The sequence below is a fragment of the Gadus morhua genome, chromosome 11, assembly GCF_902167405.1.
Source record: "Gadus morhua chromosome 11, gadMor3.0, whole genome shotgun sequence".
NCBI lineage: Eukaryota > Metazoa > Chordata > Actinopteri > Gadiformes > Gadidae > Gadus > Gadus morhua.
This window is the reverse complement of record NC_044058.1, coordinates 13283123-13310834: the sequence shown is the minus strand read 5'-3', so window position 1 is coordinate 13310834 and position 27712 is coordinate 13283123. Positions and strand designations below refer to the sequence as shown.

At 44.5% G+C, this 27712-nt stretch overlaps 2 protein-coding genes across 2 annotated transcripts; one reads left to right on the top strand and one right to left on the bottom strand.

Moving 5' to 3' along the window:
• The first annotated feature begins 10989 nt into the window (after nucleotides 1–10989).
• oprd1b (opioid receptor, delta 1b) lies at nucleotides 10990–15570 on the top strand. The gene is made up of 3 exons (XM_030371389.1): nucleotides 10990–11809; nucleotides 13450–13805; nucleotides 14224–15570. The coding sequence occupies exons 1-3, from the start codon at nucleotides 11568–11570 to the stop codon at nucleotides 14751–14753; spliced, it is 1128 nt and encodes a 375-aa protein (XP_030227249.1). The 5' UTR covers nucleotides 10990–11567; the 3' UTR covers nucleotides 14754–15570.
• Nucleotides 15571–20626: 5056 nt separating this feature from the next.
• rcc1 (regulator of chromosome condensation 1) lies at nucleotides 20627–26723 on the bottom strand. Its single transcript, XM_030370970.1, has 10 exons — nucleotides 26660–26723; nucleotides 25857–25948; nucleotides 25572–25759; nucleotides 25100–25279; nucleotides 24575–24671; nucleotides 23905–24027; nucleotides 23304–23444; nucleotides 23063–23182; nucleotides 22098–22250; nucleotides 20627–21401 (listed from the first exon to the last, which is right to left on the bottom strand). The coding sequence occupies exons 2-10, from the start codon at nucleotides 25933–25935 to the stop codon at nucleotides 21223–21225; spliced, it is 1260 nt and encodes a 419-aa protein (XP_030226830.1). The 5' UTR covers nucleotides 25936–25948; nucleotides 26660–26723; the 3' UTR covers nucleotides 20627–21222.
• Nucleotides 26724–27712: the final 989 nt, after the last annotated feature.

Sequence of the window (27712 nt, the reverse complement as noted above, 5' to 3'; positions counted from 1 at the left end):
AAGAATTATTGTCTAAGAGCAAAATTCTAAACAGACCTTTACTTTGACACAGAAAGCCTTCACTACAGAACGGCTTCAGCATCTACCAAGCACAGAATCTAGGAGTTCCTCTCCCCTGGTGAAAGCCCTACTCCCCCGCAGCCTGTTTACTACGTACTAAAACCTAATGTCATGCGACTAACTGCCAAGAAGGTGAGCATGCTAGGAGTTTGATTTATTCTTTGATAGCGTAGTTATGGAGCATTTTCTGATGTTGGTAAACAACGCATGAGAATATGTTGAGATTTACGCTCAGGGATAGCTTATGTTGAAGCATCTATCTAGGATTGATCTGACCATAGTCATATTGCCATGGAAACAACTGCAGTATCACCGGAAGGAGGAAGGGGTTTCTTGACTGAATTTATTGCCTACTGCTGATTTAGGTTGAAATTATTGCAAAACTAAATCCTGATGTGCCACCAACTATCTAAAAATCTCTCAAATCTAAAAATGACACTTGGTCATATTTTACAGGCAGGAATTAAACTAAGTAGACGTGACTTTCAAATTCCCCTTACATTGGTCTGTTTGACTGAATCTATTTTTATTGAAGTCTCAGTCTCAGTCAATGCATTGACATGTGTGTTCGATTTTGCTCTATGTTGGTGCATTCCTTATAACAAGTATGGCTATAGATTGGTTACAGGGAATCACAAGTCAATATAGAAGGCTGAGGTTAACCGTGGATGTAATAGTAAACTAGCTTCAGACGGTGTGATCCGTCCATCCCTCGGACCTTGGACGACCACAACAACAGATTGGTTTATGTACTCTCTTTATGTAACCCTATATGGGGGTAGATTTGTGTCTTTATTATGCAATCAAAAATAATAGGTTTGAGAGCAAAACTTTCCACCACTGCAATCAAAAATAGGTTTAAGAGCAAAACTTTCCACACTGCAATCAAAAAATGTTTTATTGCAAGATAAATAATGTGATAAAAAAAATATTAATGGGAATCCAAAAGTTTTGTTTGCAAACCCAAAAGTTTTGTTTTGCAAATCCAAAAGTTTTGTTTGCGAATCCAAAAGTTTTGTTTGCGAATCAAAAGCTTTGTTTGCGAATCCGAAAGTTTTGCTTGCGAATCCAAAAGCTTTGCTTGCTGTTGAGCTGAATCTCGTGGCGGGACCTACGCCGAAAGATGTAAGACACGTCTCTATTGGCCAGTCTCGATCGGAGTGACAAGCTTGGCAACATCCGAAAAGCCGCGGCCCGCCCGACCGCCTCCAGAAGCAGATTGTCGGCCTGACGGACAGGGTGTTCGTTTTGTGCCTCTCAATCCGCGGCGGCGGTCAACAACATCGCCCTGCTCTCCTCTGCCATGGTCTCCTTGTCGGCTGACAGGGAGGCCTACGGAATTTTCATGGCGCGCAAGCGCGCGCACGGGACAAGCCCATAAGGCGAAGCCTAGATGGCGTAGCCTAAATGAAATAGAACTCCCTCTCTCGTTACTAACTGTGGATGTTGCCAAGCTGTCACTCCGATCGAGACTGGCCAATAGAGACGTGTCTTACATCTTTCGGCGTAGGTCCCGCCCACGAGATTCAGCTCAACAGCAAGCAAAGCTTTTGGATTCGCAAGCAAAACTTTCGGATTCGCAAACAAAGCTTTTTGATTCGCAAACAAAACTTTTGGATTCGCAAACAAAACTTTTGGATTTGCAAACAAAACTTTTGGGTTTGCAAACAAAACTTTTGGATTCCCATTAATATTTTTTTTATCACATTAATTTATCTTGCAATAAAACATTTTTTGATTGCAGTGTCGATAGTTTTGCTCTCAAATCTATTTTTTGATTGCAGTGTGGAAAGTTTTGCTCTTAAACCTATTTTTTGATTGCAGTGTGGAAAGTTTTGCTCTCAAACCTATTATTTTTGATTGCATAATAAAGACACAAATCTACCTCCATAACCCTAACCCTAACAATAATAGTCTTTATATTGTCACTTAACAAATAACTTCTCAAAAGGAGCACAACTCTATACAAAGAAATTCCACAGAGTAACTGAGTCATGTTCAGCATATGATCAGATCTTTGATTGATTGATACATTTTCAATCTGAACATTGAAATTTATGTTAGACATATGTGGAAAAATGTATTTCCTCTTTGCAAAAAGTATTTTCACTTTTGACGGCTTAATCAGTGTTACCTGCTGTATGGAAAACACGGTATGGATTTATATGGACTGACACCAGTCTCATCCTCCAATTCCAAGGTGTTCAGACGCCATTACAAGCGAGTGTAAATCTTTCACGCCCACCCTTGCGACTTTAGAAAGATTCACGATAAAACAGTTTAAATTCCTTCCATATTTCACTTGCTGGGGAAGCTGTCTGATGGTGTGATGGTACAAGCTGAGCAACAGGTTCTTAATGCCTTTTATGTCTAAGATGAGAAAGAGAGACAGAGGAGGAAAGCGAGAGAGAGAGAGAGAGAGAAAGCGAGAGAGAGAGAGAAAGCGAGCGAGAGAGAGAGAGAGAGAGAGAGAGAGAGAGAGAGAGAGAGAGCTAGAGAGAGAGAGAGAGAGAGAGAGAGAGAGAGAGAGAGAGAGAGAGGGAGAGAGAGCGACAGAGAGTCAGAGAGAGCTAGAGAACGAGCGTTAGAGAGTGAGAGAGCTTGAAAGAGAAAGAGGGAGAGAGCGAGAGTGAGAGAGAGCTAGATAGAGAGAGTAGGAGCAAGAGCGAGGGAGAAAGGGATACGACGGATGGATATCCGTTACATCCATCTTATGATCCTCATCCTCGTCACTTTACATTCTTGGTGACTGATAGGGAATTAGAACAATTTGTCGGTTTCCCCAGGTGCTACAGACATGCTATGTTTCTGATAATATTCGATCACAATGTCATTAGTGTCATAAATACATTCAAAGATTTATGACAGAACTGAAATCTTTGCAGCAAAACGCTACGGAACTACGAGTGGAGAGGCAACCAAATTGATGAAGTCATTATAAGGGTTTCTTCAGAATTAATTCAAATCACAGTGTTTTCACTGTGATCGTGCCAAGGGAGTTTGTACCTGTTGTTCATGGCGATTACAGGAAATAACTTGACTCAAGTGGCAGAGTTCATCAGGAGGGAAGTAGAATAACTTCAGCAACCTGCCAGGTGCAGCAATGTGCAGAAAAAGATAAACCTAAAATAACTAGGATTAGAATCTGGTGTTATGTGAGCACAGAGTGGTGCCAAATGTCAGGTCCATTGTGAAGACTCATTATCAGCACCATTATCCTGTGAAATGGGGCTGCAGCTGCTCTGTTACCGGAAATTATTCTCTGAGGAAGAGCCTCAGTCTCTTAAAAAATAAAGCTGAGTTACTGAGCCGAACTCGAGGATTAATACAGAAAACAACAACATTAAAATGGAAGAATAATAGGTTGTGATAAGGCTTTATAATATTTGATGGTTTATAATAATATAGAGCATTATAATAGTTGATAAGTGATCAGTTATACAATTTAAAATAACACATATGAAACCATATGGATGTCTCAAACTAAGGAAAGCTTGTACCATATATTATTTGTATTTATTGTATTTGAGTTTGGCATCATTTAGCATGAGGTAGAGTTCATTACACGCACATCCTCAGACCAACAACTCCCTATTTGTGCCCGGATTATATATGCGTCTTTTCAACACAAACATGCAACATATATATTAGCCAACCCTGAACACCACAACCACCTCACCACCACGACCACCACCACCTCTACCTTAACCGCCGTCACAACCCAAAACACCATAACCACCACCCTAATCATCTCCTCCTCCTTCATCACCACCACCACCACCTCCTCCACAACCACCATCTCCTCCACCACTGCCTCCATCGACCCCACCATCACCCATACAACCTCCTCCATCACCACCACCTCCTCCTCCTCCGCCATCCCCACCCCCACCCTAATCACCTCGACCTCCATCACCACCAACACCCTAATCACCTCCTTCTCCATCAACACCACCGCCCTAATCACCTCCTCCATCACCGCCACCACCACCACCACCTCCTCCAAAACAACCACCACCACCACCTCCTCCACATCAACCACCTCCCCCAGCTCCATCACCACCATCACCCTAATCATCTCCTCCTCCATCATCAGCACCATCACCCTAATCACATCCTCCTCCATCACCACCACTAACACCTCCATCACCACCATCAACCTAATCACCTCCTCCTCCATCATCAGCACCATCACCCTAATCACATCCTCCTCCATCACCACCACTAACACCTCCATCACTACCACCTCGACCACCCATACAACACGGCCACCACCACCCTCTCCTCTACCCCTCCCCCCAACCACACCAGTCAGTGGCCAGTTCCATGAGTGACCACTGATTAGTTTGAGGATCAAAGGAAGAGATCTGTAGAAAGAGGCCATCCATCTTCGCTTGTGCAACAGTAGGAGCAGCTTCTGGATGGGTGGACGCTGCAACGCTGGCCTCGCTCTGCCCAGTGTTGTCACTGCTTAGCGTTAATGGTAGCCTTTCACCGGAAAATGGGTGCTTTGGCCATTTGAAGAACACCCTCCCACCCTTTATACTCTTAACCGTTCTAGTTTGGTGGAAAACCGGAGCCCAACGTCTACAATCATCCTCTCCCCTTGAATGTCACACCTTTCTCTTAACTTTGCATTCAGTGGTCAGCGAGAGCTTTTCCTTAATTGCCCCCTGACTGCGGCACCCTCATTTTTCAATCATGGATTTATTCTAGTCATCAGATCCAGGCTATTCTTATTAGTTCTCAAACCCACGCAGTCCTCGTCTCCGATGAGACGGTGATTAAACAAGGCCCTCCGTTTGTCTTGGGCCGGACGGCTCCTCCGTGGTGCGGCCTGGGAACGCATGGCTGGACCCGGCCAAACCCACACTGATCTGGATTAGATTGGTGGAATAATTGGTGTAGGGTTACGCTGCCTGGCTCTTTAGCAGGGAGCTAAAGGGAAGTGAAGCCTAATGCATGAGGACACACACACATGCAGCAGAGCCCTGTGTGTGAGAGGCATTAAAGCGATCGGTCAAACCATCAAGATTGGTCAATAATTTCTGCTCCTACATTTGTGTTACTGCCTTTTGTGTATTCATGAAGGTTATTCAGTAGTCATAGATAAAAAAAAAAAATTGATAGACAGGCAGAAAAACAGGCAGGCAAATGGGGTCAAACAGTGCTCAGAACACATAAACGCAGTTTTCAAAATCATTAAAGGAAATGGGCTTTTTTAGTTTGAATGTAAAATCAATGAATAGTTTTATGTTGCACTGTTCACAGTCTTACAGGCTAGTCTTCTCTATTCCCTCAGCCCCCATGCAGACCCGCTTCACTTTGACCTCTGTTTACTATCTTACCATTTCCTTCCCTGCAAGTGCTGCTTGCTGCTGTTTTTTTATGTCATGGTTTCGTAATAAATTGTACAATTCTTTGTTATTATGGGGCATTATTATATATATATATATAACTACCACAGCATTTCTCATGAAGATGCGTTAGAAAACAAAGGTAACAGTATATTTACTTTGATTTAGGATTTTACAGTACTACAACTCTCTTGAGTCCTCTAAAAATGAATGAGTGTCGCCAACAAAAAATCCCACAATGCATTCTGATGTGCAAGCCCGCCTCAACATGAGATTCATGATGAGAGACAGAAGACCCTAACTGGCGTCTCAGAGCCCCAACACAACACAGATGAACACTTATGGACTGAAAAAGAAGCAACATAAAACTACTTTCTGACCACAGATCTACTAAATAGTTGATTGATATTCAATCTGGTGTACAAAATACAAGCGGATCTGTGAGAATGATTAGGTTCAGCACTATAGGGCACCAGGGGAGAAGGGTTTGGTATAATGGATGTATTGTTGGGTGTGATGCCCTCCGACCATTATCTGGATAAATTAGAGAGACGTATTGTTCTTTGCTTCGCGCCACAAAACATCAATTATTAATCTTACTGAGTCGTTTACATAAAAATACAGAGGGGTCGTCAGTGTTCTGTCATTTGTGAAAAGTCTTTCAGCACAATCATTTAAACATGCTAGCAAAATGAAGTCCGCTAGCAGCTTCTACACAACAGACTTCCAGTGTCTCGTTTGAGGACAAAATCAATGAGACCGGCAGAGGTTATGTTATCCGACGAGAAGGGATTCCTGTGTCTCCTATGACATTTGTAAATCCGGTTTCTGGGACAGACCTCAGCCTCCAACCTATGGTTGATTAGAGCTTCTCCCACACGACATTCATGCTGTATCACCTCCCAGAGAATGAGCAGCAGGCACAATTAACAACTGCTGTCCTCAGTTCTTTCAAGAAATAATTCAAATGGAGATTAGGCTGCAGTTTCCTTGACAACCCTATGTTAGCAGCTTCTTGTGGGATTTCAGATTTTTCGACAAGATGTCGTCCATCAGAAACTCTCAATCGATATACTAAATATAATTTGAGTGCTGGTAAGTGTTGGTTAGTGTTGGTTAGTGCTGGTGAGTGTTGGTGAGTGTTGGTGTGTGTTGGTGAGTGTTGGTGAGTGTTGGTGTGTGTTGGTGAGTGTTGGTTAGTGCTGGTTAGTGCTGGTGAGTGCTGGTGAGTGTTGGTTAGTGCTGGTGAGTGCTGGTGAGTGTTGGTTAGTGCTGGTTAGTGCTGGTGAGTGTTGGTTAGTGCTGGTGAGTGCTGGTGAGTGTTGGTTAGTGCTGGTTAGTGCTGGTGAGTGCGTGCTGGTGAGTGGTGGTGAGTGTTGGTAAGTACTGGTTAGTGCTGGTGAGTGTTGGTTAGGGCGGGTCAGTGCTGGTGAGTGTTGGTTAGTGCTGGTGAGTGCTGGTTAGTGTTGGTAAGTACTGGTTAGTGCTGGTGAGTGCTGGTTAATGCTGGTGAGTATTGGTTATGGCTGGTTAGTGCTGGAGAGTGTTGGTGAGTGCTGGTGAGTGCTGGTGAGTGTTGGTGAGTGCTGGACTGCTGGTGCGTGCTGGTGAGTTAGTGTTGGTTGGTGCTGGTTAGAGTTGCTGGGTGTTGTTGGGTTCTGGCGCGTGTTGCTGAGCGCTGATGAGTACCACTCCACTGACCAAGTGAATAATCACCTGAGGTCAGGACTGACGTGTCAAACCCTTATGTAAGCTCATCGTTCGCTCCTCATGCCTGCAGCAGTTAAACCATTTTTTTATGTAGGAATCTGCTCCTGCTGAGTTTGAGTGTTTGTGTGTGTGTGTATGCGTTAGAATGAGTGTGTGATAGTGTCCAAGGGAGTCAGTGTGTGTGTGTGTGTGTTTGTATATTTCTGTAGAGAGAGAGAGAGAGAGAGAGAGAGAGAGAGAGAGAGAGAGAGAGAGAGAGAGAGAGAGAGAGAGAGAGAGAGAGAGAGAGCTGCTGGTCACAGGTTCCTTTTACTGAGTGTTTGAGTGTTTTCTGTGTCAGGAACAAGAGGGAAACAGTGAGGTAGAGGAGACAGAGAGAGCAAAATAGAGAAACAGTGAGAGAGAGAGAGAGAGAGAGAGCGAGAGAGAGAGAGAGAGAGAGAGAGAGAGAGAGAGAGAGAGAGAGAGAGAAATAAGCTATGGGTTCATTGTACTTCCCTTCCACCTAATTTTCCGCCTCTCTGACACCGACCCCATGTTCTGTTCTCTCAGCACACAATGACACACACACGCACACACACACACACACACCCACACACCACACACACACACACACACCACACACACACACACACACTACACACACACACACACACACACACACACACACACACAGTCACACACTCACACACACAACACAGTCACACACTCACACACGTACACACACACTCTCGCACAAACAACCCGCCCCCGGAGAAGACTCCTGCCAAGGGCAATAAAAACAAGCAGTGTGTCACGTCAACAGACCAGCCTGAGAGCAAGGCACTAGGGCTCACTGCAGCATTGTGCTCGCAGACAGACAGGTGGTCGAAAATGGAGAGTCGCGAGAAGGGGATAGAAAATGAAAGGTCGGAATGAACGAAAGGAAAATATGCGGTTTATTTTGCTGTCACTCATCCGTTGAATGCAAATGTTCTTCCACAAAAGCAGTAAAAGTAAAATGTACAACTGTGACAGCTTTTCTTAATGTTACTGATTACAACCACAGCGGTGAAGTTCGGAGCCTGAGACGCAGTCTATATTTCTAGACACACTCAGAGCATCTAGGGAGCCGTAGCATGAAGCATTAGCTCAGCCTCTGATAACGAGTTGTGAGATGAAAGGTTTAATGATGTGTCGTGAGGTGAAATGTGTACCGCCTTCGTTCTATCTAAATATGCTAATTTATTTCCACCACGTGGAAGAATCAAAACAGTAATCTGTCGATCCGCTGAAGTCACTGCTGCATAACTAATTGTCAACTGAGACAGCGTTGAATCAATCCCCATAAATAATTACATCTTTCTCACTGAATACCTCTCTGTATAAATGAGTGATGATGTGAAAGCTATGGAATGTCATGTTCACAAATAAGAATGTACATAGAAATAGTCATCAATGAACAGCAGACCTGAGCACTGTTGGTAATCAAAAAGCATTCAAAGATAAACATTACTGGAGTGATCATCTGCAATGAGTCTCACGATTTACCGTCCTATGGCTTTGCCAGAAAGCGATAGGACATTATAAGTGAGTCACTTATAAGACCGGCAGCAGAGCCGTCTTATGTTCTACACATATCCTGATTTTAATGACAACGTTTCAGTTCGATCGGAGTGAGGAGAAGCAGAAAGAACATTGTATACGATCTGGCTAGAAATATTATTCTGAGAGCCAAAAACTTTTAAAATAAATCTATACTGTAGCTGATTATTTTCTTCAATAAAGTGTGGCTGTATCTTGAGTTATGGATTACCAGAGAGTTGGATGAGGCATTATACATCAGTAGGCCTACTAACCTCCATGTTTAAAAATCATATCAATATTTAAAACCAACAGTAATTATGTAAACTTGTTACGTGTGTGTGTGTGTGTGTGTGTCTGTGTGTGTGTGTGTGTGTGTGTGTGTGCGTGCGTGCGTGCGTGCGTGCGTGCGTGCGTGCGTGCGTGCGTGCGTGCGTGCGTGTGTGTGATCTCTCTCCCTCATAACCAAATCGTAATACATGTCGTACTGGAGTTGTGTGTCGAAACCATTGGGGACAAAGACAAATACTCATAATAGGAACAGCCGTCCAGGTAACTCATCTCTCTCCAAAGAACAGAAACATACCTTTACTCTAGTTTGGATGTAATCATTGTTCCCCACTGTCATCACCTCCGTCTCGTAAAGGCCCTTCATTACGGGGTCCATCATGTGGAGGCCCCACACTGAGGCCCCTCCACATGAATTCTCCTGGCTGCATGTGGCGGCCATGGGGACCTCCGACCCCCCTGTCTTTCCCAGAGGACTGGCTGCTCCGCTCCGACCAGGGGGACAAGTCGGAAGACGTGAAAGTCATCAATGTGGGAATAATGATCAATCCGTCCTCTGGAGATGATGATCGCACACACAAAGGAATGTCGTTTAGTGAGCAATGTCCCATGCAATCTGATGGATTTTTTTCTCTCTGTTTGGTGTGGTTTCTGAACCCTAAAGGAGGCTCACGCTAGGGGGGTTCAGACTGGGATTGGGACTCCTAAAGAATCCTCACGTCAATATAATTGACCGAAGCCCCCCCCCCCCCCCCCCCCCCTCCAACCCCGATTGTTTTTCACGGCTCCGCAAAGGCTCAACAGGATTCCTGATAGACAAGATGGCCGCTTATTATCGGCGAGCATCATTACAGTCAACCAGAGGTTTTAAAATGGCTAAACCAATGAAGTGCCGGTGTCTAATTTGGCTATTGTGGCTGTGTAAACTCGGTTGTGTGTTGAAAAGCCTGTTCGATCCAGTTAAATTATCCTCCAAGCTTGACATAGTACTGCTGCAAACAGCAAAGTAGCAGCTGTAGCACTGCATGCAGTTCCTCAGAGATTACCCAAGATGCCTTTGTCACCAAAATCATCAACTCATGGAATGGATTCCACTTGGATTACAATGGCAGTCATTTGTCTGAGGACTTTTCAAAGTCAGGATATCGATTCCAGCCCGGATTGCAAAGGTAGCAGCTCAGGAGAATGCACACCTTTTACAGAGGAGGGCTCTCCTGTTTGCAGTAGCAGGCCTCCCACGTCCAGCATATGCTTCTCTGTATTCCCCCTCCTGCACCTCATGGAGAACATTAATAATTTGACTTTTATCTTTGTCGCAGAGAATCTCCAGTGATCGGGACTGTGTTTCGCTAGGCAGAAATGGCTCCTACTTAAGAGACATCTCTGTTTCTAGGAAACAGGTGGTTTCTATCAGGATGTGAGCACATTTTGGCAGTAATGCAGCCATGTGAATACAAGACAAGGATTCCCCTCAGCCAAGTACAAATGGACACTTAAATAGAACCCATTACAACAACAGAACATCAACATCACAAACTAATTGTTTCTCCATTCCGGAAGACCTCGCACATTGAGAGCACACCAATGAAGGGTAAGTGGGGAGGGGTTTACAGCACACGGAGGGTGGGGGGGGGGGGGCTTCTGCTAACCAGTACACTAGTAAACTATCCCATACTGGTTGGGCACTAGGTTAGATTCCGACACCTCCAGTCCATCACTCCAGTATGCAGCATGTACCAGATGCCTCCTAACCCCTGCATCTGTTTCCGAATAAACTTTACACAACATTTAAAAATGTACAATTTGTATTGAAGTTGACAATAAGCACAGAAGGGCTTCATGCCCATGGGCACACCACACACACGCAAATCTGTGTGTGTGTGTGTGTGTGTGTGTGTGTGTGTGTGTGGTGTGTGTGTGTGTGTGTGTGTGTGTGTGTCTGTGTGTGTGTGTGTGGTGTGTGTGTGTGTGCGTGTGTGTGCGTGTGCGCGTGTGTGTGTGTGAGGAAAAAAAGCATTCACCCACTGTGCGCAATTTCTGAGTCGGAGCCAAATAGGGAAATGTGTAGTTTCAGAAGTCATTATGTAGCCTTATGTATAAGAGATCACGGCTCATCAAAGTATTTGTTCTAATTCAACATCCATCATTTCAGTGAATGCAGGAACATGTTTAAACATTATGAGGCAAGAACAACACGTCTTAAGGATGATCAAAAATTAACACGCGCACTATCATGCTAGACGGACTGCAGAGCGTGGTGGTGGTTTGAAATTGAATGAGAAATAACGCTGCGTGTAGAGTCGTATACCTTCCCTCTGTGCAGCCTCTCCACTTATCCAAAGGGTGCCAGTTATTGTGCGCATCGCGCAGCGGATGAGAGAGAAAGTGGGAGTTCTGGAGAGGAAAGCAATAGGGGTAACATCATCCCTGCTCTCCTGGGGGCTTTAACCGATACAACATCACTTTTGCCAGAAGCTTTAGGAAGTGTTTTAATAAGCGCTTCTGCTCGCGCATCGCTGGATGTTTTTTTTTGGAAGCGTCTCTCGCACTCATTGGTAAAGCCTATTTTTTCACGCAGAATTTCCAGGCATGGAGTACACAACTGTTTCAACAGCGGATCTCCGCGACCAACTAACCGCTGCTTTTCATAATTTAAACGCAACTTTTTTCGACGACCCTGTGCTGGAGAATCCGGTGGGAAACGACACCGGCCCCGCGAGCAGTAGGGGACAGCACCAACTGATCATCGCAGTCTGCATCACAGCGCTCTACTCTCTGATCTGTGTAGTGGGGCTGCTCGGGAACATCCTCGTTATGTACGGTGTGGTGAGGTAAGAAAACACCATCTATAAAGAAGAAGATGGAGAATACATTCCTCTGGCTATTAAAACAAACAAACAAACAAACAAACAAGATTAGACATGTAACTTAAGTTACGAGCCACTTTGAAAATTCGACTCAAGACAGTTAATAAATGTTCATGCTGGTGGCTTCAGCAATGCTCTTTGTAGAGCATTGCTCTACAAAGAGCATACTTAGTTATGATTTGTGATTGTTATTGGGGCTGACTATGAAGATCTAACGTTATTTGCACCCACCCGCACATTAACCACCAACAACAAGAGAGGTGGAGGGGTGGGCAGAAGCTAGGGTGGGGGGTGTAGGTTGGAGTGGACTGGAGGTAGGGTGGCGAGTTGAGGTAGTGGGGGAGGGGCTGAGGATAGGTTGGCGGTAGGGGTGGTGGTAGAGTGGGGGTTGGAGGCAGGTTGGGGAGGTGGAGGTAGGGTGTATGGTGGAGGAGGAAGGGTCGAAGGGCCTAACGTAGGGGTTGAGGTAGGGTGGAGAGGCAGAAGGCTGGAGGTAGTTTTTGAGGAAGGGGCGACGAGGGTAAATGAGCTGAATCATTTAATTGGATGTTTTGCTATTGGACTGGAATGTCTGCTTAATTGCAGACTGGTGTTGAAATAACTTAATTGGACTTTATACCTCGGTGAACATAGCAAACATAATTTGGAAAAGGTTATTCATAACCTTCACACACAAGATTGCCCTGCATTTGGTGCCCTTTGGCAGAATATACTCTAATCTGAGTACAATTTACAGAATTTAAATGAGTTAAGAATTAAAAAGGGATATTTAGGCTAATATAAAGCGACTCCATGCCAACATCCACACATCTTCAAAAAGAAGAACATGAATACCAAACACTAAATATTTAACCAATGTTATCCATGTTCCATGAAGATCAAATAAGTCATTTATGTGCTCTTGAGAAAGCTACAACCCATAATGTGTCAATCACTTTTTTATCATGTCTTTAAATATGTTGCTCAGAGACTTTAAACAGCTGAACTTATAACATGCAATTAGCCAGTGATAATATAGTACACAAGGACTTTAATTCATTCAAGGCAATAACAGATTTCTGAATTTAAGTAACGCTGTTAGCAGTGCAACATCAACAAGACTAAGTGGTGGCTCGCAACAAACAATAACCATCACTTAGTGGTAAGATAACAGTGTTCAGTTGTTGCCAACATTGGATGGTTTGCGATTTGCCCTTTCTGATGTGTTGTGTAAAAAACTCAGAAGAAGGTCTAATGCCACAAAGGAATGAAAGCAGACAAACATCAGTCGGCAATGTGAAATATGGCAGCAGACCGTGGCCTCTACTGCACCTGTGGTGTAGAAGCCTTCTAAAGTAGCACCACATTTAAATTCACACCATGCAAGGCGAGATCCATGGCTCGTGGGAGCCAGTTAAGATTAGGGGCCTTGCTCAAGGACACCTCAACACTCAGCTAGGAGGAGCCAGGGATCGATCCGGCAACCTTCCGGTTACAAGTCAACCTGCTATCCTGAGCTATTGCTGCTCGGATCGCTACAAGCTGCACTACCATCACCAAACATCGTGACACATGAAAGCAGCATCCTTACTTGGACCCTCCCCATTACTTCTCTTCCTTATCAGGTACACCAAGATGAAGACGGCCACCAACATCTACATCTTCAACCTGGCGCTGGCGGACGCCCTGGCCACCAGCACGCTGCCCTTCCAGAGCGCCAAATACCTCATGAACACCTGGCCCTTCGGAGAGCTGCTCTGCAAGGCGGTGATCGCCATCGACTACTACAACATGTTCACCTCCATCTTCACCCTGACCATGATGAGCGTGGACCGCTATGTGGCCGTGTGCCACCCCGTGCGTGCCCTCGACTTCCGCACGCCCGCCAAAGCCAAGCTCATCAACGTCTGCATCTGGATCCTCTCCTCCGCCATCGGAGTACCCGTCATGGTGATGGCCGTTACCAAGGAGACAGACACAGGTGAGGCTGTGTTGGTTTCTGACTCTCACCCACATGAAATTCTCACTTTGTCCTTTAGTCATCTGGAGCCTGATATTGAGAGACTTTTAAAAACCAAGGACAGGCATCATTTCTCCCACTGATAGGCCTACCTCAGGCTGAATGTTGAAGGCCTAAGCCTCCAATGTGTCAATTTATGAGTATGTTCTGCTATGTATGATTAATGGGGCATGTTTTGTCCCATTTTACTTTGTTTATTGCACTAACCCTAACCCTACTACTACTGTTACTGATTTAACTGTCTGATTTAAAGAAGCCAGATGGATTATTGGGCCCACAACCCACCCCCCCAGATTAAATTTTGGCCCTCTACTTGGAAGAATTTGGGCACCGCTCCATGTGGCTGTGTGCTAAACCATCCATCCTGTTGTGTCCTCAGGCAGGACCGTGTGCACCCTGGGGTTCCCAAAGCCACAGTGGTACTGGGACACGGTGACCAAGATCTCTGTGTTTGTCTTTGCCTTCGTGGTGCCGGTGCTGGTGATCACCGCCTGCTACGGCCTGATGATAATGCGTCTGAAGAGCGTCCGCCTGCTCTCCGGCTCCAAGGAGAAGGACCGCAACCTGCGGCGCATCACCCGCATGGTGCTGGTGGTGGTGGCGGCCTTCATCATCTGCTGGACGCCCATCCACATCTTCATCATCGTCAAGACCATGGTGACCATCGACCAGAAGAACCCTCTGGTGGTGGCCGTGTGGCACCTGTGCATCGCCCTGGGCTACACCAACAGCAGCCTCAACCCCGTGCTCTACGCCTTCCTGGACGAGAACTTCAAGAGGTGCTTCCGGGACTTCTGTCTGCTCAATCGAGCCCGCATGGACCAGAGCAGCTTCTCAAGGGCTCGCAACACCACCCGGGAGCCCGTGTCCGTATGCGCCCGGGCAGAGTCCATCAAGAAGCCTGTATGACTAGGCATGGGCCCGGTGGGCGGCGTGCCCGGCAGCGGGAGTGTGCAGGAGGACCTGCAGACGGAGGACCTGCAGACGGAGGTCACCCAGATCTCCACCACCGAGGTCTGATCCTCTCGGCTGCAATGTGTTTGAATTTCAATTGATTCATTGAATCGATCCATTGTTGGATGGTGTCATGGAGGTCGTGGAACATCGACCCCTGAATGATCTTTATAGATCACATGGGGGGAGACATAGGGAAGGTGCCTAACACGATCTGAGTCTGTGCTCTGCTAAGGCCAGAATCTATAGCAGAAAATATATTAACGTAGTACCTTTAAAAACCTCTTGACAGATGGATTGAACAACAGAGGGAACAACCTTCATTGAAAGGCATAGCTGACACTTTACAGTGTTTATGTAAACAGTTTTGTTCAAGGCTGCCTTTACACCTGTGAACAAGAGCAAGGACATGTGAAGAAAGGTTTGAAGTGCATCTGTAATTCAGGTTTTTGTTACGGTCCTTTAGGGTGAGCATCAGGAACGCAGATGCAACACATATGAATCATAGACTTCTGATTCTTAACCCAGGAATTGCTGTTGATTTTTCCATCCACAAACCCTGCCTTTATCTGGCGTACAATTCTATTTTTCCTGTAAAAAATGCTTTATTGTTTCTGTGACAATTTGACTTTGGTAAAATGTGAAGTGATACTTGTTATTTATTCTGTTGACTGGTGTGATTTGACTGCTATGGTATAAGCTTTATTGTAAACAGTTATTTATTGCTATATAACCATGTAGACATACATAAATAAAATTGATGTTGTGTAAGTCTTTAGCCTATATCTTAGATTTCATATGAGCATAAAGTGAGTGTTAATGTTGCTATAAATCATGACTCTTCATGACTACAAAGATCTGTACCTTAATGCCTTATGAAGTGTCACGTTGGCTCATTTAACACAAACTCAATTTTTGTAATGTATGGGTATTTATTATCCACAATTTATTGAATATATATACTTAATTGTACAATAGCAGTTGTTGCTTTTACGATTCAAACTGAAACGAAAACATTATGGCTTTAGTGCTTTAGGATTTAAAGCATTTCTTTGTCTAATTTAACTGCTACTACTACTCCAGCTATGTGCGTGACCCAGACAATATATTAAACAGTGCAAGCGCACATGAATTTAAGTATTGTTTAGTTGGTTTCCGGTAAAATAAACAATGTGACTCACAGGATGGATCTGTAGGTGTGGGTTAAGATATTAACGACCCGTATGCATATGATTTTCCACATCTCAGGGCTGCTGACAACAGAGGAGAAGGCTTACCTAGCGGAGGGCAGATCAGCTGCCTACCCGGTGACACCCTCGGAGACTGGGGCATCAAATATACATGGCTTCCCCATGGAGCTTATTGAACAAGAAAACCTAAATAGTTCTGTCATTATTTTTTTAATAATAATATTTTTTTAACTCATGAGGGCAAAAAATTAAAAACAATAAGTACCTATTTTAGCTATTTATAGAAGCCTCGAGGACTTATTTACTATTACCTTTTACCGAAATGAAGTCGGAGAAAAATAAGCCAATATTTCAAACAGAAGTCATAATGGATTTGAGGTTAATTTGGGCCAAAGTAATGTTGCGGTTGAGATAATAACGACGGTTGACCTTTACTAATGCATATTTTGAAACAAATGTGATTGGCTGTGTATGTTTGTTTTAGCAACAAACGCACATACACACACACAAACACGCACACACACAAGCAAAAGCAGTGAAGTATTCATAATGGCTTTTAATATTGCAATGCTTGTTTTCCCCTAGTGGTCTGGAGAGCCCGGGCCGCAAGATATTTTTGGAGCAAGTTATCAGCCTCATCCAAACTCGCATTTCCGGGCCATTCCTGTGGACCTCAGACCGCCATAAAGGACTGAAGTGCTGCAGCTGGCTAATGGGGCTTGACAGCTCTGCTGGGGCATTTAACACATTACTAGCCAAGCAAATCAAACGCTACACTTCCTCCTCGTGATCCATGACGTACTGCAGCACCAGTAGCAGTGAGAAATGTGTTTAACCCAGAAGTGACTTGCATCCATTGAGTCACCTTTAAAACTACATTACCTCCAGTATCTGTATTAGTCTGCGTCTAGCGAGGTGGCCTTTCACCTCGCACAACTCTTTCAACCCTCCAGCAGCAGCTGGTCAGAACACTTGGAAGCAGAAAGCATGAAAACCTGTGAGCTCCAAATGGAATCAGTTACGTTCATAATTATAGAAACGTATGAACACTGCGGTGCACTTTGGCAAAAATGCTTTCAGCGAGGGCCCCTTGCCACCAGACAGCCCAGGGCATCTACTTGAGTGAGATGGTTACGGTTACATAACAACAAAATATGGCTGCAGGCGTCAGCAAGCACATTTCAGAGGCCATGGTGTCTGCTCTGTGCTGCTATGGAGCCATGATAGCGATTCACACTGGGTGCCATCTGCTCTCCAAGAGGCCTCCCATGGTCCACTTGAGAGAAACCCTCTCTTCTCAAAGTCTGCAGCTCGGCCACGCTATACTTTACCACATCAGACGTTCTTGGTTGTTTTTCAAAATAAATGTGTTGAATAGGCTTGGTGATGTGTGACATTAGGCCGGTCCAGGCAGCGGTGCCACCGACCAATACTACCCTATCGTGTTGCGCTCTGACATTGGCATGGGGGTACAAGCACGTTAACTTGTATTACAAGAAGTGTCCAATATAAGGGGGAGTCACACAGGCACCCCACGATGCCTCTCCCCTCGGTCCTTGCAAGCTGTTTACATCTAGGGAACAAGATGGATAAACACTCAGCCACTGAGACCTCATTGAGAGGCTTGTCCTCTCTGAAGAGCCTCCACAGCTGTTCTGCCCACACTGCAGGGATCCAGGCAGCACACTCCTCTCCTCCCATTGGACGAGGGAGCCACATCTATAAAGGCAATCTTCCGTAATTACAGTGGCGCTCCAGAAGCATTATGAGGCCAGTAGCTGGAGAGCATGGGAGAAACAACGTTGGGAACGCTTATTTGTTTCCTGGTAATAAAACAATTATTTTGTTTCCTGTGCTCTTGCTTGGGCAGACAAGCGCTGGCTATAGGTAATGCATTCTCGTTATTAGCCTACAGGGCTTTTAGAGGAACGAAAAACATGCACTACACCATGGTAACGGTTGGATACTTTCTGCATGACTGGATTTTTTATCAATTAACAAGCAATGCTCATTCTTGCCACCACTGGCATGGGGGGCAGAAACCCTATTTGAACATAGGGTTAATATGTGGTCAATATAGTGTACTGTCTCTTTTTCAATTGTTCTCACTTCATCCCAGGGCAAGGAGTTTATCAGATTCATGTGCAGCATGGCAGGCATCACGAGGTCTCTCACTCAACACCCACGCAAACACATAGGTGGCAGATCACGATCATATTCGCTCGGACAATTTCAAGCCGTTATGTACTTGAGAGAGGACTTTGGACGAGGAGGGGCGGATTTATGGCAAGTGACGGGCACTTTAACACAGTTAGCCAAGGCGACACAGAAGATGCCAAAGAAGTCACCATTAAGGTCCGACATTAAAGGGCGGCCCGACCTAACTAGGCACCTGCGGTTCGGGTCTTGACCATTTTATATCTAGGACATCTTTAAAGACAGCCACGTCAATCCCACAGGCCGATTCGTTCCCGGGCTTTGTGAAGAAACCCCTTCAAACCAGTAGAGTATTCAACGTCCTCTACTGTCAGCGAAGCATATCGACATTAGAGCCAAGACATAACTTGTTTAAAACATAAAAATCTGACGCGTTAGAAATGTGATCTCTGTCTTTGATGCTCGCAACATAACATGTCGTAAGTCTGCCCTGCAAGGCGGTGGACCAACTAGTGACAAAGGACGTGTGTCTAAGCGGTGAGTGATGAAAGTATTGTGGGGAGCGCCGAAGCAATTTTCTGTGATTAGTTTCCCTCCGTACTTGATTAAAGTCAGAGAGCTGCGGTCGTGTGGGGCCCTGGCGACGCTGGAGAGGGTCGGGCCGCTCTGTGAGGACGATAGGTGGGAACACAGTCACTGGCGCTGCCTGGACCGCATCCTTTCAAACCTTGTGAATGTAATTCATTAATTGCTGGAATGGTTGTCTTCTCCACCATTTGGATATGCTTGATTCACAAATCAATGCTTTTTTCAGGTCAGTGAAACACCTTTGCAGGTGAATGACACATGAAGACAGTCACTGCTTTATGTCTTAAAATAGGCATCACACCCAAAACATGTGGATGATCACAAACTGAGGTTTTGCCGTCTGCAAAAATGATGTTTGAAATATCAATAATTATCTTGCAGTGAAAGAAACGTAGTTATATTTCAGTTATTTATTCAAGGCCTGAATATTATTATTCAGGCCTTGAATAAATAACTTGATTGTACTTAAATCTTCTGATTGTAATTATATACTCTTACATATACGCATACATTCAGGTATGGGTTATGATTGTAATTATACTTTTTCTATTGCCTCTTAATAAGGGCTACTCAAGACACATTTTGTGAGGGATGCATAATGCATAAAAGAGGCAACTATTCAGCAGCTTATAAAGACTAGGATGTAAAGGTTTTTTTCTAGAGCTGTCAGTTAAACGCGTTATTAACGGCGTTAACGCAAACCAAATTTAACGGCGTTAAAAATTTTATCGCGCGATTAACGTAATTATTTTATTAAAAAAAAAAAAAAAAAATTTTTTTTTTTGGCTCAAAACAAAGAAGCAGTAGCCTGACTGCTATGTTCAAATGACATTTGTTCAAAGCAGTCGTTTATTTGCACTATAGGCTCTTTTTTTGTATCGTCCTGTTTTGATCAGTATATGCCAATGTTGTTATCAATAGAAACTCATTTGCACAAGGCAAGCCGATGCACTTCATCATGTTGATAAGAGAATTAAAATGAGAAGAATTATGGGACAAAAAAATCAAGGGATATTTAGCATAGAAAAAGAATTTGCGATTAATCGCGATTAATAATAGTTAACTATGACATTAATGCGATTAATCACGATTAAATATTTTAATCGCTTGACAGCTCTAGTTTTTTCATTATCAAAGCACAGTAAAACACAATAAAACAGTATCACTACTGTAAACATTTTTTACTTACGATCTGTAATACATTTACATTTTGTCTTCCAATTCTTTACGGTCAGTTAAACTGAATACAATTTGCATATTAGAACAAGCGATTTCTCCTAGTCCTAATGCCGTTATTGGCTATTTTCGGAATTTCCAGGAACATCTCACTTCATATTTATATGGGACTGATCACAAAGAGCTGGAACAAACAATCGAGGGGAAACACACAAGTCCTTCTTGATTGCCAATCACCTGATTATGAAACACTCTAGCATCTCAAAGCTGTGCGGCTGAGAGGCAAGAGACGGAGACGTTGGTCAAGCGCCCCGCTGTGGTCACATTAGATAGACACAAAGACATGACGCTCTTAAGTGCCCACTAGTGTAGTCATTTGCACTCCTAAGTGATTTGAATTTACATTTATACGCATGAGATTGGTTGTCAGCGTAATGGCACATAGAATGGACGAGTAAGGCCCACATGGGGTGATGCACGACATGAATAAACAGCCGAGTTTGGTTAGTCAGGAATATTGAAATGACCAAAACTGGAGAATTAAACAACAAGGGTAATCATCATATGATAAATGAAGGACCGCTATACTAGCCTTGTTTGGGAGAACTGCACCCCTTATGAATTAAGGGAGACAACTTCTTGTAATATTTAAGGGTTTGTCTGCATGCATGGCCGAAGCAGCTGTAGATCAAGTAGCATCAATCTAAAGAGACAGCCTTGCCGGTATTAAAATGACATCTTTATTTCAGAGGCAAGCAAGAGATACAATACAGTAGTTTGAAACGTCCCACACATACAGCCTCAGGCGTGTGTGGAACTAAACTTCACACTTAAAAAACATTTCTATAGAACGTGGCTCTCAACCCTCCCATCAACGTGACTAAACCCATGGAGATCCAGAATTATTTAAAGAAAATGGAAACCTTAAAGTGTTAGAAGCTGGGGAAATCTTTAAAAGGCTCGCAAATCCTGGCTCTAATTTACTTACAAATACAAATCTTCTCAAGATCCAAATGCCATAAAACCTCAACCCTTTTCACCAACTTTTCAATAAAAAAGAAAACAAAAATCTCGACTTAAAAAAATAGTCTCTCCCTCCTCATGATCTATCAAATGAATGCTGTCCCCGCCCTCCCCCCGATGCCACGGTGGCGCGGGCCTACCAGCGGGACCCGCCCTCTCCTGGGTCCCCTGGTGTGCGACGGGCTCGGACCCGTCGCAGGATGACAGGTTCCTCCATCCCCCTTTAAAGCGGCCCCTAGTCCCGGCACATCCCATCACCTGCCGACGTGTCCCCGGCGGCGAGGGCTTCATCAGCTCTCCTGGGCGTGGTCTTTGACCAGCAGGGCCGTGTGCTGCCCCCCGCTGGACACCGTCAGCACCGTGCGGTTCTCCAGCTGCTTGCCGGGCATCTTCAGCGGGCTCCACTCGTCGTCCTCCTCCCCGGTGCCCAGCTGGAGGTTGGTGCCCATGCCCCAGCCGTAGACCACCCCTGGTGGGAGACACACCGTCAGTTATACAGCGTACACGGGGACAATGTCCCCAAGGGACACAATGCATGGAGCCTTGAGGGAAACGCATCCTTTAGTAATACAACACACACACACACACACACACACACACACACACACACACACACACACACACACACACACACACACACACACACACACACACACACACACACACACACACACACACACACACACACACACACTCCTTAGTGATACAGTAAACGGAGCCAGGCGGGAGCCACATCCCTTGGATACATTATGGAGGAAAATGGAGGCAGACATCCCTTATATATTAAACACATTGAACCAAGCACAGAACATATATTAGAGATGTGAAACAAAAAAGGACAAGCGTGCCGCTGGTTGATAGTTGTATTCGACCCCAGTTAATGTTGCATTTGTAGCGCATTAATTTGGTCTATTAAAAGGCTGAGTTGTTCAGTTATTGAAGATAATGCTCACCCTTGGGCCGTCATTGACTTCAAATTGGATAAAGTATTGAACAATGCTGTTGCATCATAACAAACTAATCGTATATGAATCATCTTTACCAACCAGCGGTTGTTTGGGACTCCTAGCGGCTGAAATGCAACACAAACGACCACTGAACCCATAGCCAATGGAACTACAGGAGAGGGAGGCGCTTCGCTCAGGTTATCAGCAGTGTCTCTCACCCTCTTTAGTGATGGCATAGCTGACAGACGCCCCGCACGCCACCCTGGTGGACGGGCCGAGCCCCGGCACCGGAGTGGGCTCGCTCTTCTCCTCCGCCCCCTGGCCCAGCCCCAGGCGGCCATACTCTGCCCGGCCCAGACTGTACACACACCCTGGAAGATAACACACCGCATTAGGGCAACAAACACACCCTGCACACACATCATGGAAGTCAACACACACAAACAGAAGGAACAACGTACACACACTTACAACTATTCTGAAATCCCCCGGAGGACAAATTTCATCTTTTAAAGAAATCCACCAGACTGACTTTTTCAGTGCTGATAGAAAAAACGGACTCAAACGATGTCCTCGTGTATAGCAACTTGCATAGATCATTACTTCAACCCCATTTGCTCTGGCTAAGTGTTGAAGCACTTGACTAATTTGACTATTAAACATTCAACTAATGAAGCACTTTGGGTTTAATGACACATTCTAAAACATTCCATCAAGTTCTACACGAATCCATCAAGCTAAATGTTCTCTAGTTCTCTGTAAGTGTGTTCACTATGGTAGTACTCTGGAAGTGTGTTCACTTTGGTAGTCGTCTGGAAGTGTGTTCCACAGTGTTCACTATGGCAGTACACTGTGGAAGCGTGTTCACTACAACTCTTCTAAAGGAGAAGCTGGGACTCGTTAGTAGAAAATATATTTATATTATACATGGTAGGTGCTTCTAGTTCGTGGGGGGCCAATAAAAAACGTAACACGACCATAATGATCTCCGTTTTTAATTTCAGAGTGCCCACGAGTGGGTTTCCCATTGACAAGTTAATTTCTCCACAATTGCAATCGTTCTTGAGAGGAGCATGTCTTACTGCAGACGGTGATGTTAGTATTATGACGCCAGTCTTGGTGACATCAGATTCTGTACAAGTTGGGCTTGTAGCGCCAGTGCCCTCTAGTGGTCCTAACGTACCTTCACCATCCATGCAGAGTGTGTGGTGCTGGCCTCCGGAGAAATCCACCCAAGAAGTGACCGAGTTCTTAAAGCAGGCAAGTTTGACGGGAGAAAAACTTGTCTTGATACTTTTAGTGCCTGGTAATACAAACAAAAGAAGGCTCACAAATTTAATTAAATGTCTTCAGAGTCAGAAACCACGACATACATTTCATTGATAAATAACAATAAATTGTATCTGGTGTTGTTTCATACACACCCAGCTGGTGATAGTTGGAAAGGCCGAACCCGTAGACGTTGCCTTCTTTTGATACAGCAAAGGTGAAGTAGGCTCCGCAGAACACATCCGTGAACTGGGCTTTGCCTTTGATCTTTACTATCTGGGGTATGAGAAGGCGGGCTGTGGGTACAAGTGCACACATCGTCCTGAACATTAGTACCACGGTTCTCCCAATTGGGTCGCTCCCACTGAGCTGCGGCGACCGCTGCACACACACAGGGATCCCCTTTTCTGGCGATTTGACCATCCAGTGTTTTCTGCGTGCTAGTGAGAAGCACTAGTGTTGCCTTTAATATCATCAACATTTTGGACAGTTCTAGTTTTGTGAAAATCGGAGGGAAGTTGTGTCGTGTTTAACCGTTTCATAATTGAAAGAGAAAATAATGATGAGTCGCTGAACAATATCAGTGTTGCCTACTTTTCCAGGGCAGTGCTTTGCTATGAAAAGCTAGGACCCACAGTGCCACTGTTGGACTCTTTGAATGTCTTGCAGTTAGAAGACATCATTATAAGGACACTTCTTTGCTCCATTAACCATCTCGTCATGCGTTGAGGGCAGCGTGCAGAGTGCCAGACTTACTGAGTCCCTTCCTGCCTCCTCTGTCGGCGAACAGCTCCGGAACCCTCCCCAGCTGGCCCTGCTCCCCGCAGCCTGACGTGTAGAGTTCCCCGGCCATGGTGAGCATCACAAGGTGATCGTTACCTGGGATCACAAGACAACATGTCAGCCTCTTGTCCAATTATAAACCATGGGTCACTGGGTATAACGGTCTGCTAATCATCTCTTATAGGATTTAATATGAATTGTTATTTTATTATTATAAATTAAATTGCTGATTTGGAATACGCTATGAATGTAAAAGCAACCGGAGGTATTTGCCCTAGCTATGTAGGCAATCAACAAGCCAAATGCGCTACCAAAGCGCTTGTATTCCCCTTCTGCTTTTGAGCAGTAAGCACAACATACAAACACAAAGTACTTATTTTGAGAAAAGGCGGGTTTTCACACAAAATCTTATTGTTGACACTGTTGTGACGGTTATTTGATTTTGCAGTGTCTGTTGAACACTCACTGCTGGTCATTCGATTATGAAGGTAATCGTTATAATCTGCACAGCCCTAGTACCTAGGCACTCATCAAGTAGACACTAATTTGCCAAAGTGTACAATGAATTGAGGATATGAGATTAAGGATGTTTCCTAATCCCTTAACAACTGAAACAGTACTTTGCATTTGGTTGGAGTCTCACCCGACACGATTTTCATGACTGGCTTAAGCATTGGGATCTTGATGGGGAGGCAGCACTTCTTCATGGGCTCAATGAGACCGATCACCCCGTTATTATCCTGCAATAAAACCAGCACAAAGGTTGACTGTTATGACATTTGATTATTTTCCAAATCAAGATTTGATAAAAGAATCTGCAGTTTAATCAGCAGTGCAGTCGGACATTCAAAAAGGCATTGTAGGTCCAGATTTAAGATTTAGAATTTGAGTGTTTGAAATGGCATAGCCATCCGTCAGCTATGACAAGTGAAATGCCCTGTGAGAATATCTATTTCAAGTTGACGATTGTTTGATTTAAGACCGCCCCTGGCACATGTCTTATCAATCAGGGCATCTCTTCCAATGACGGAGAAACATAGTTAGGGAGAGGACTTAAGGGTTGTTTTGAGTTACCACAACCCAAAGTTGTCAAGCTTAGTTCTAGTCTCCTCTCTACTTCCAACTTTGGTAACTTCCAACCGGCATCCTTCCACATGTCCCCACTCACCCTGAAGCAGCCCCAGAGGTGCACTATTCCGTCGTCAGTCAGGGCTGCAGTGTGGCTGTCCCCAGCAGACACCTGGACCACCTTGCCCTCCAGCGCCACCTTCCCCGGGATCATCTCAGACCCCTCCTCCGTGGTGTCCCGGCCCAGGGCGCCTTCGTCGTTACAACCAAACGTGTAGACCTATGGAACCACATCGTTCACTCATTACCACTGTACATACAAAGGCCATCAGTGGTTCCCTATATATTAATACAGAAGCCCTTTCATTTTCAAACTAACTTTTCCTCTTATTTTTATTTAATGTTTCACTTCTTCGGAATGCGTGTTGCTATATAATTTTTTCCTGTATATTTTTAATTACAAGATCATTGAGCAAGTTACATGTTTTAACAGAAAATGTCCAGAATATAATTAGGTATCAATCGAACAGACTATACAAAGAAGACTCTGTTACAGTGGAGTGTTTACATACACTGCCCGAGGCGCTGACACACACGGTGTGCATCCCTCCAGCTGCTACTTGCACAATGTCTTCTGGGAGAGTCACAGGAGCAGGCTTCTTCCTCTCTAGGATGTCTTCGCCGAGACCCAGCTGTCCCACGTCCCCCTGGCCCAGCACGAGCACGTGACCGGCCTCTGTACCATGGCTCTGATGATGCACTAGACAAATTGCAAACGAAAACAACAGCGCCACCATTAGTATCAAACAGAAGCGATACAGTGATTGACTCCAGGAGGTCAGATGTTTAGGAATTACCTTTGACTTTCTTTGGGGCCTTCTCGTCGTCGGTTACAGTCACCGACTTTCTCTTGCTTGGATTCTTTGTAGAAGGCATGACGGCAACAGGACTAAATGCAAATGAGATTAGATCATACTTTAATAATAAGCACATACGTGAGTTCCCTACAATGGTTCAAATACTGAACACGAAAACAAGTTGAACAGATGCCTTCAACAGTGGTTCGAGCTCAACAGCTGCTGGTGCAACAGAGCCAAAGAGTACATGACACGTCTAAGCAGCAAGGGTCAACCCTCTTGACTCTTCTATAGGTCAGGTTAACGCAAGACATCCCTCACACACCTAGCGGGTCGCTTGCGATCTTCGAATGTTCGCTTGCTTGTATGATACATACAAATGTGTGAACAGTTTTCCCATTGCATTGGTGAGGGTCATTGGACTTGCGTCAACGTGCGTAAGTTGCTAAAAACATAACGATGAAGTGGCATTCAGGATCTCACATTTCTAGCCAACCTGCTAATGAATGCCAATCAGCTACATTATCTCTATTATTGTACACATGTACCAGCCCTCGGAACACAGGAAAACAGAAAATAGTCCTATCGAAATGGTGTAATATCCGACGATTTTCGTTTAAAGCTAAATGGGAAATAGAGCAACATGACATTGTAGCCCGCTAGCCAACATTAGCCCATTTGAAAATGAATGAAAACATTAACAGAAATTCCACGGAACGTTGAATACATAAAGAATAAAATATGAGTTTTCAATGGCTTGTATGACCGGTAAATGTTAGTAGAAAGGTGTTGTGTTGACTTACTTGAAAGGCTAAAATAGTAATCGTTCTAAACGTGCAGTAGTGGCATGCAGTTCACCACTTTCACCGATAACACGCGCGTCTCTTTTACCCCGGAAGTAGTGCAGGAAGTCCTGCCTTCTAAAAGGGACAGAACTACTAACGTACATTAGTACCATAACATTACTTAATGAACGATTGTCAGCATTAAGTAATAAGAAGCCAAATTGAATAGCCTGTAAACGCAACAACAACTTAAAAGACTGTATAACATGGACATTATGTTGAAATGAATGTCTCAACACTTAATGACCACTAGATGTCGCACTTATTTAACTGCTTAGCTACCATCATATGTACACAATAGAGCTCGTAAGTCCGCCCCTTCCGGTAGACCCCCAGGGACCTCTGAGATCATAAAATATAAATGGGTTTCAATGGAGAGAAAGTAAATATTTTCTGGTCCCAGTCTTTATATGCCCTGGATTACAAATATGTTATTTATGGATTTAAATTATAATTTTCATGCTAAGAGTTTAACCGTTTATTGTGCAATTGTTCAGTTAAAGGCTGTAGAGAAACCACAATGAGAAAGACTACACGTCTCGTATGTGACGTCACGCTCCCTGCGACTTGCGTGGACAAGACCGACAATCTCCCATTCGCCTCGGCATAACTGAAAATCGACACATGCCCCGACTTATAATGGTTTTCACCTCTTTCGATGCTGTTATCCTCCCCTTGGAAAAAAGCAGTGAAGTGGAGCAGAGAGATCGCCATGTCTGTACCAGAGTGGTGGTGACGTATATCATTCGCGTAGAGAGCAGCGAGTAGCTGTATTTCACAAAGCGGCCTCCCACAAAACCTAACATTATCAAACTTCTTCACAATTTTTTTTTCTCTTTGCATGAAAAAAATATAATTTAAATACACAAACATGTGTATTCCAGAGCATATAAAGACTGGGATCAGGAAATAATTTAATTCTCCATTGAAACCCATTCATATTTTACGATCTCGTCGGTCCCATGGGGGTCTACCGGAAAGGGCGGACTTAACAGGAAAGAGAATTTTACA

Bases quoted from the DNA above. Each gene is read 5' to 3' on its own strand.
- oprd1b (XM_030371389.1), top strand. From the start codon at position 11,568: ATGGAGTACACAACTGTTTCAACAGCGGATCTCCGCGACCAACTAACC. The intron at 11,810-13,449 runs GTAAGAAAACAC...CTTCCTTATCAG, and splicing joins GTTATGTACGGTGTGGTGAG to GTACACCAAGATGAAGACGG. The intron at 13,806-14,223 runs GTGAGGCTGTGT...TTGTGTCCTCAG, and splicing joins TACCAAGGAGACAGACACAG to GCAGGACCGTGTGCACCCTG.
- rcc1 (XM_030370970.1), bottom strand. From the start codon at position 25,935: ATGCCTTCTACAAAGAATCCAAGCAAGAGAAAGTCGGTGACTGTAACC. The intron at 25,280-25,571 runs GTATGTAAACAC...GTGGTTCCATAG, and splicing joins GTGTCAGCGCCTCGGGCAGT to GTCTACACGTTTGGTTGTAA. The intron at 22,251-23,062 runs GTACGTTAGGAC...GTTATCTTCCAG, and splicing joins ACTCTGCATGGATGGTGAAG to GGTGTGTGTACAGTCTGGGC.